This window comes from Anomaloglossus baeobatrachus, chromosome 5 (genome assembly GCF_048569485.1).
Source record: "Anomaloglossus baeobatrachus isolate aAnoBae1 chromosome 5, aAnoBae1.hap1, whole genome shotgun sequence".
NCBI lineage: Eukaryota > Metazoa > Chordata > Amphibia > Anura > Aromobatidae > Anomaloglossus > Anomaloglossus baeobatrachus.
This window is the reverse complement of record NC_134357.1, coordinates 291,473,517-291,482,447: the sequence shown is the minus strand read 5'-3', so window position 1 is coordinate 291,482,447 and position 8,931 is coordinate 291,473,517. Positions and strand designations below refer to the sequence as shown.

At 44.1% G+C, this 8,931-nt stretch overlaps 1 protein-coding gene across 1 annotated transcript in view; it reads right to left on the bottom strand.

Annotated features, from left to right (window-relative positions):
* Window positions 1-3,303: 3,303 nt before the first annotated feature.
* Window positions 3,304-8,931, bottom strand: part of JMJD6 (jumonji domain containing 6, arginine demethylase and lysine hydroxylase) — a 61,952-nt gene continuing 56,324 nt past the window's right edge. The window contains exon 6 of the mRNA XM_075349555.1: window positions 3,304-8,139. Within this exon, the coding sequence (XP_075205670.1) occupies window positions 8,008-8,139 (132 nt within the window). The 3' untranslated portion in view covers window positions 3,304-8,007. The remainder of the gene's footprint in view (window positions 8,140-8,931) is intronic.

Here is an 8,931-nt window from a genome sequence, read left to right as displayed (position 1 = left end):
GGGCTCTGAGCCAGGATGACCCCCAGAGAGTATATAAGCAGGTCCACAACCGGAGGTTGTGGCTTACCAGACCGTTTGTGTGCCCTCCAGATCCCACAGCCCGGACCCCCAGACACATTAGCAGGGATGCTGCAGCCAGCGCCGATCGCTGAGAGAACGCTGATAAAATGGCGCCGGAGCGAGGAGAGGGGGCGAGACCTACTCTGAGAGCGGGATCTGGAGGGCCAAGGAGATTTACAGGGGAGGGGACATTTACTCAGAGAGGAGTGTCCCTCCCCTGTGTCGAACGGCCGCTGGGCGGAGCCGCACTGTCCCTCTGCATGATTGACATGCAAGGGCAGTGAAATCGAAACTAGGCCTCAGGCGAAGCCGGGGCCTAAATTTAAGCGATGCGGCCGGCGCACAGGCTCCATCGGCGCGGTTCTCAGGTGACAACCAGAGAGCCGGCCGGAAATGTCAGAACAGTTACACAGCACACTCTCCCCAACAATAAAATACAAGGGACCCCCCGAAAATAAACGTCTCAGATACTTAGCTTGTGAGACGCAGGGTTTCAAGTCCCTGGGGATGAGTGCTCCGTCCAGCAGGATCCTGAAGGGCTGCGGATGGAGACTGGCCTCCTGCAAAGCAGGGAGAACCGTGCTGGCTCCCACTTCAAGCCAGAGCCCGAGGGATGGTGAAGGAGCACGGCATGTAAGGCTCCAGCCCTGGAATCAACCTTAACAACACCGCCGACACAGTGGGGTGAGAAGGGACATGCCGGGAGTCCAGGCTTGGACCCGCTTTTCTTCAAAAATTTTCCAAAATGAAAAATCAGATGAGAATGCATGTGTGGATGTATGCCTCCTGAACAGAAAGCAATGAACTGGCTAGATTTGGTTATCCAGGGGGTGTATATGCTCAGAGGGAGGAGCTACACTTTTTTAGTGTAGTACTTTGTGTGTCCTCCGGAGGCAGAAGCTATACACCCAATGTCTGGGTCTCCCATAGGAACGATAAAGAAATTTGTGATGACCAAAAAACGTAATTTTGGCGTTTGGAATTTTTTTGCCGCTACGCCATTTACCGATCAGATTAATTGATTTTATATTTTGATAAAACAGGCATTTCTGAATGCGGCTATACTAAATGTCTTTTTTATTTTTTTAACCATTTAATTTTCAATGAGGTGAACGGGGGGGGGGGTGATTTGACCTTTTAGGATTTTTTTAAATTTTTTTTAAAACTTTTTTTATGTTACTAATCCCGCTAGAGGACTAAGGATCAACAGTCTGATTGCTGATTCATTTCTGTTGATCAGAACTGCACAGCTCTAATCAGCAGAAATGCAGAATTCCTCTTAGAGCCGCTGCTATGTTGATTGTAATAGGAACTACGTAATGATAGCGACAGGTGTCATCACATGACCCGTCGCTACCATGGAAACCATCGGCTTCTATGGTGTCGGGGAAAGGAGATTTCCCCACAGGTTAACAGGCGCAGGTGGATCACGGATCCATCCGCGCCTGATAACCACACGTCTGCTGTTCAAATCAGCAGACATGTGCAGGGATCGCCGCCGCCGGCTCACCACAACAGCAGGTGGTGATTACCCCTTCGTGATTTAGGACGTACCGGTACGTTCTCGGTCATGAAGGGGTTAAAGGACCTTCCACCTACCCACAATTTTGTCATTTGTGCACTATGCTGGGACATCACTACAACAACCCTTCTAGCTATCTAAGAACCCAGTTCACAATGTGTCGAACTCAAGTGCCAGGAAGACAAAACACCATTTGCTAATCTCTGTCTTTATGACAGATTGCCATTTCTGTTCCCCAAATAATGGCGTACCCCATTATCAGCACATCTGTCCTGCCCTCCTATTTTGTCCCCTTTCTGGAGCAAATGCTTCCCTGGGATTCAGAGGACATGCCTGGCCGCAGTAGTCCTAATCCTACACTGGCATCCTCCTCATCTGCAAACACAGAAAATTTATTGGGGTGTGCCACATCAGGGCTAGCCTCGCTGACAGGATCCCCTCTAACCCGCCTTGTGTCACTGAGCTAGCTGCCCCATTTCTCTGCAGTGAGTGTCTGTTCAGTGAGCAGCAAATTCTTTTCCATATTGCCAATGGATCTCGGTATTGCCAGCTGCTCATTTAGACCCAGTGCCTAGGATTCCACATGTACAACATGTATACATCTCGCACAGCAGTATGCACACTCAAACGGCTGCTCAAGGATTGCATACAAGGTCCCATATTTTTCGGACTATAAGACGCACCCTGGTTTTAGAGGAGGAAAATATCAAAATAAAATTTTAAGCAAAAAGTTGGGTCATGACACACTGTTATGGGGCGAGGATCTGCTGCTGACACTTATGGGGGTAATGTCCCCAAATTCTCTACTAAGGTACCCCATCCTGGTTCCTGATGTATGTAAAGCGCTGTGGAATTAATAGCGCTATATAAATGAATAAAATTATTATTATTATTATTAATGATCCTCCTGCCTTGTATATGTTCCCGATTTGTGTATATATGTCCCTCATCCTGGTATAGCCCCATCCTGCTAAATTGGCCTGCATCCTGTGGCACACAAAAAAAATAAATGTTTTTAGGCATCTTGCAATTTTCACTGCTCTGGGGCATCCTTAGAATCATACTTCCGATTGGTTAAGGAAATTTTCTGCAGACTCCTTATCATCAGAGACAGGATTACAATGACAGATAACACTTCCAGAAACAGCTGATAACACAGGACCCACCATTCACGATGGGTGAAGTCATAGATTAGATCACGACTATGAAATTTAGCATATTGGGTGCGCTAAATAAAAGTCCAAACCTCGAACAGTAGGGCGAATACTCCGAGCAGAGGGAATAAAGTAAGAGCAAAAACAGGTCACTTTTGATAGGGTGACAAGTTCACTTTAAAACACAACCGTATGAGAGCATTTGGGATATTAATAGTGTGTAGACAATGCAGAATCCAGGCAATATAAACTACAGATGTCTTTTCATTTGAAGAAGGGAGGGAAAGAAGATGATTATTTTGATGTCTGTGACTTGCAGAGTTGGGCGAATAATGAGTATTTATAACCTTGGCAAGTCTTTGGAATCGGTTGAGGTCCATCTGTCAAGATAGCCTTATTCCTGGGATCAGTGGCAATGAAACGCCCTACTGGAAAGAAAACGGTGGCTATCTTGCAAGCCATTGCTCGATTCATTCTCTGTGCGTCTGATGGAGTTAGCCAAGTACTGTATTCAGCTGTAGACAATGGATGGAGGCCACCATTCTTGGGCATTTCAGAACCTAATTCTTGGGATCAGTGCTAAGAATAGGTCATCAATATCCTAGAACTGGAAAACCCTTTTAAGAATTAATCACAAAAGCAAGCACTAGTAACACTGGTTGGCCGAGAGTTTATATTTTGCTTTCTTTTGGACAAGATATAGGTCTTCAAGGGCTTATCTTCAATCTCTAATCAAGCTATGTAATATGTCAGCAACCCGCCGTCTGTCCCCCGGGAAAGGAAAAATGGAGCACAAATTAAACAGCTGTAAACTCAATTTTATTATTTTGTTAGAAAACATTGTTATAAAATGAACTACAAATTAAAGAGGAAAGGGATTTAAATTAACGGCGATCACAGACTGTAATTTAAAAATACACATTTCTTGTATGTGGATATAATTAATGGAGACACCCGCGGCTGAGATTTGTTTAGATTGGGATCAGTTGGCTGCCCGGGGAAATCTCTGGGACTATGCGATCACAGCAAAATTGTTTTTTCATTCCTCACTCCTGGAGGGTAGTAGGTTTGTGTGTATGTTTAATGTTCTGGCTTTCTAGGGGAATTATTAATTATATCACTTCAAAGCGGCAGCCAGAAAATGAAATTTATACTCTGTTGGCCAAGGGCTAAAGAAGGTTTGTGTGGTTCTGTGGTGACTGTCCACTAAGTAAATGGGGTTATATATTAATAAACTCAATAGCTGCATCAAATGTTGAATCAGGTCTGGTCAGGGTTATTTAAAAGGGACAGAGCAGAAAAACACCTAGGTTACTTACCGGTAGCCGGTTTTTCCAAAACCCATGACAGCACCACGTGATTATATGGGTGCTGTCATGGGTGAGGGGAAAACACCTAGGTTACTTACCGGTAGCCGGTTTTTCCAGAACCCATGACAGCACCATGTGATTATATGGGTGCTGTCATGGGTGAGGGGAAAACACCTAGGTTACTTACCGGTAGCCGGTTTTTCCAGAACCCATGACAGCACCCAAATAATCACGTGGTGCTGTCATGGGTGAGGGGAAAATGATGACTTGTGCCTATGTCTTCCTATAGCGCTTTACTTTTCAGTATTGCGGAGTTGCAATACATTACAATGCCCATACATTACAATGCCCATAGACAAAAGTAACGCTGTCCTGGTCTGGGACCTCTAGGGAACACAATAGAATAATCAACTTAGGCTATTTTTGATCACTGCGTTTTGCTGTGTTTTCCCAATGCATCGCATGGGTGAAAAAGGCAGTAAGGCCCTGTGCGCACACGGTTTTTAATCGCGTTTTATTTTGCGTTTTTGCTGCAGAAATTTATTGAGAAAATGGTTGTAACCTTTCTGCAGACATTCCCTAGCAAAACCTATGGAAAAAAAAAATAGCTATGCGCACACTGCGTTTTTTTCTCAAGAAAATTCTTTCTGAAAAATTTCGTAAAAAAAGAATGTGCATGTCGCTTCTTTTCTGCAGGTACCTGTGTTTTTTGCCATAGATAATGGTAAAATAACACAGGGACCAACCCTCAGTAAAGACGCACCAAAAACGCATGCGTTATGGGTGCAGTTTTTTTAACGCAGGTGCGCTAATTATTCACTCAAAAAATTTCTTGAGAAAAATACTTTCTAGTGCGCACAGGGCCTAAAATGCAGGAAAGAATTGACATGTCCATTTTAGTTTTTAGCACAAAAACGCAGCAAAAAAAAAAAGTCGTGTGCGGACAGCAAAAATGAAAAGTCAGACTTTGCTGGGAAAGCAAAATCATGCAGATTTGAGCCCAAAAACACACCCGAAAAATGCGCAAAAACACAGCGAAAATTGCTCAGTGTGCACATAGCCTTACATGGGCTAAACCAATATATACTTCTGTATAGTATGGAAGGCCTAATGCCGGGACTGTATATTTCTATGAAACTGGTTGCCAGATAAGTATGTCACAAAGTAGTTAGACATACATAATATTAACAAACAGGCAATGAGATGTCTAAAATCTTAATTTTCTCAGAAAAAAAAATCCAATAATTTTTAATTCTACGGAAATCTTTGCCTACAAACAAGTAGACAGCATTTTCAATACACTATAGAAGATTTTACCCCAATTAGTCAAAACGAAGGGTTGCCACACTCTCCTCTATCACAAGTGTCATGTAATTGCTGGATTATATGATCAAGTAATTGAAACTGAAAGCCTCATATTGGCTATACCAGTAATCCATGGCTGATAAGTTGGGAACATGCGGACCCCTGTACCAAATTAATGTTTTATCAGCAGGAGATTATCACTAAGTGTATTGTGCTTAATCGAATGCTGTGTGTAGCCATGCTCTAACCACTGATTAGCAGCATTCTGTAAATGTACGCAGAAAGCTGTAAATCAGTAGGGTAGGGGCTCAGCATTGTAAGCAAAGCTAGATCTACAGCAGAAAAAACTGTCATTGTATCACAACTGCTGCACCCAGTAAACTAAGTGACATCGCGCTGGAATCAGGATCTCTGCCCCTATTTTATGCTGCTCTCAGATGGGGTAGCAAAAACCTGCTGACAGATTCCCTTTAAATAGTCTTTGAATGATTTCCATCAAAATGGCTGCCATGACCCATCTGTTCCATTATGTAGTTCACCGCAGACCTGATTCATGTGTAATGCATTAAGGTCTAGAAAAGGCAAATCATTTAATTGTGTTATATTTTAGAGATATTATTGGCATTACTATTTTAATTATGCGAAGATGTAGTAAAGATGTTCACATTGATCCAAAAAATAACGGGGCTGAAAGAGTCCAATGAGTGGTATTACATCAGAAACGAAAAACCAATTAGCAAAAATAATTGAGATTTGGTTAAGGGGCTTGCATAGGGCAAGATATTATAATCCTATCGACCAGGGACAGGTAAATAGATGGCACATGGTTCCTTTTGTAAATATTCATTAGGCCTGTTTCAGATGTCCGTGTTTGATCAGGTACAAGTCACACGCATGGTTATGATCATATGTGTGTCACACGTACCGGAGAAAACATGGATCTTATACATAATTTTTTTTTCTATATTTACCTGTATCCAATGCTGTTTTCTTTGGCTCTGCTGCCTCCTGCTTCTGACCACCGCTCATTGTACTCACTGAATATTCACCGCACTGAGGAGCTGGAAGCCGGAACATCGCGGGGACAGGTGAGTATTGACAAAGCAAGTAGTGATGACATCCTGATGACACCTGCGCTACAGTGGGTGTCAGGACGGGGACTTCACTGGAAACTCTGATGAGTCCCCGCGATGCTCCGGCTTCCAGGTCCTCACTGCACACACACGTATACACTAAGCACATATACATACATATGTATTCACACATAGCAGACACACATGGATACACCGAACACATACACACACATAGCGCACATGCATGTATACACTGAACACACACACACACCTGTCCCCAGCGATGCGGTCCCCGGCATTGAAGTCTCCAGCGCTGCTGCCGCTTTCAGCTCCTCAGTGGAGTGAATAATCAATGAATATAATGAGCGGGGGTTTGAAGAGCCAAAGAAAACAGCGCTGGATACATGTAAAATATAGAAAATATTTTCATTTAAAAGACCCGTGTTTTCTCCGGTCCGTGTCACACAACTCACATCAGTGTGCGATCCGTGTGACACCCGTGCTGCCGGAGAAAAAAAACCCAGACATGTCTACGTGTGCGCGCGTGCGGGGCAACAAGGGGTCACATGGTTCGTGTGAGAAAACGGCCGTGTGAGTAACAATAGAATAACATGGATACGTGTGGCATCTGTGTTAAAAACGGATGTCACACGTACCTGAAACACGGACGTCTGAACCCGGCCTTAGGGTGTGTAACAGATAGCCTAAGGTTGTGTGCACACGATGCGTTTTTGCCACGTTTTCACAAATCTGCAAGGAAATCCTTATGCCAGCAAAGTATGAGAATCCTGAAGTGTTGTGCACACATTCAGGATTTTTTTCCGTGCAGATTTGGTTGCTGAAAAAAAAATAAATTTGCAGAATGTCAATTCTTTCTGCGTTTTTACCATTGAAAGCAATGAAAGGGGAAAAATGCATGTTTTTGTTGCAGCGCTTTTCCTGCAAAGTATCTGCAACGTGTGCACATAGCCCAATAGGTCACTTCTGTATACATACCATTTGCTGGGCAGTGCCCTTTCTCTATCGGGCCATTGCCTGAAAGCATTTGTTAGTGTGTGAACAGGATGTTAAGGGTTATTGAACTTTGCATTTCACTTAAAAATGGAGTTAGAAAGCCTCAGAGAACGCAATAACAAACCAATGTGCCACCAGGCCAATGAAACAGACCGAGCGGGAGCTTCATCCTGAACAGACCTCATGTGCTGCAGGAGCTGGAATCACAACCAATGAATTAGTGACCAGAAGTGACCCAAAGGATGGATACTGTGAAATCCAAGTATACTTCATTTGCTTGTACTCCAACTTAAAACAGAAGTATGATTCTGAGCATGCTCAATGCCGGTATTTTCACAAGAAGCATTGCTACCCATTCTTCATCCATCAAAGGCTATTTGAGGCTTATAATTTCACAGGAGTACAGAATTTAGGGCTCATAGCAGTAATGTCTGTGTGTGCAATGTCCTCTATAAAATGGTGGCACTGGGCTTGTTTGGTAACGTCCTAGCAGCAGATTACAGAATCTGAACAAAGAAACCATGTACAGGAGTCCTGTCTGTCTCTGGCTGAAGACGGTGGCCCGGCTGTCACCTGGAGGAGCTCCGCTCTTTGCTCACACAGTCGTCCTGCGTGGTGCTGTCTCCATTCCCCATCCCGCTGCACGTTCTCCTCTTCTTCTTCCGGTGTGACATGGTCTCTGCTCCGGAGCTGGAGTCGTCCTGCGTGAGGAACCAAGCACAATAGGAGACACGTGAAAATGGAGTCAAAACTGACCTGAACAAAAAGGTTATCATCTTGTGCAAAATCATAAAGAACATTTCTTGTACACTAGAAGGTATAAATATACAAATTATTTAGCAAAGACCAATGTCTGATAGTCAGGGTCTACCAAATGTGGCACCTGTCTACTCCATGCTTTTTTCCTAGCAGCCACATATCTGACTAAACTGTATGGCTGTCCATGCAACCACCAAAAAAGACTGCTAGGAAATGCCTACAAAGTGTACCATTAGAACACCCCTTTAAATCAGAAATTGCCAAGATGTTACATTAGTCTAAACTACCGTATTTATCGCTTTATATGACGCACCGGATTATAAGACGCACCCCAAATTTAGAGGAGGAAAATAGGAAAAAATAATTTCAATGTTAAAATTCGGGTCAGTCTTCTAATATTAGTGCGTATTCTGGCTCAGGAGGGTTGGCGATACTGCAGGTTCAGGGGTGTAGTGGCCGGCGCCATTGAATCCCCTGGATATGGCTTATCAGGCAACTATGGTGGAGCAGGGTCATAGGAGGCAGGGTTACATGACGCGCTCAAGGGTGTCGCGGCGGGCGCCATTGATCTGCGGGCAGCAGGGGTGTCAGAAGACGGGGTGTCTCGGTGGCAGGTGCATTGAGCTGACTGCAGGCTCCATTGAATCGCACGCGGTTGACGAAATGGACTGCGAGACAATGGCCATGGAGGCAGTGCGTGTACAGATAGGACTCTGCGGCCATTTAAGTTCATC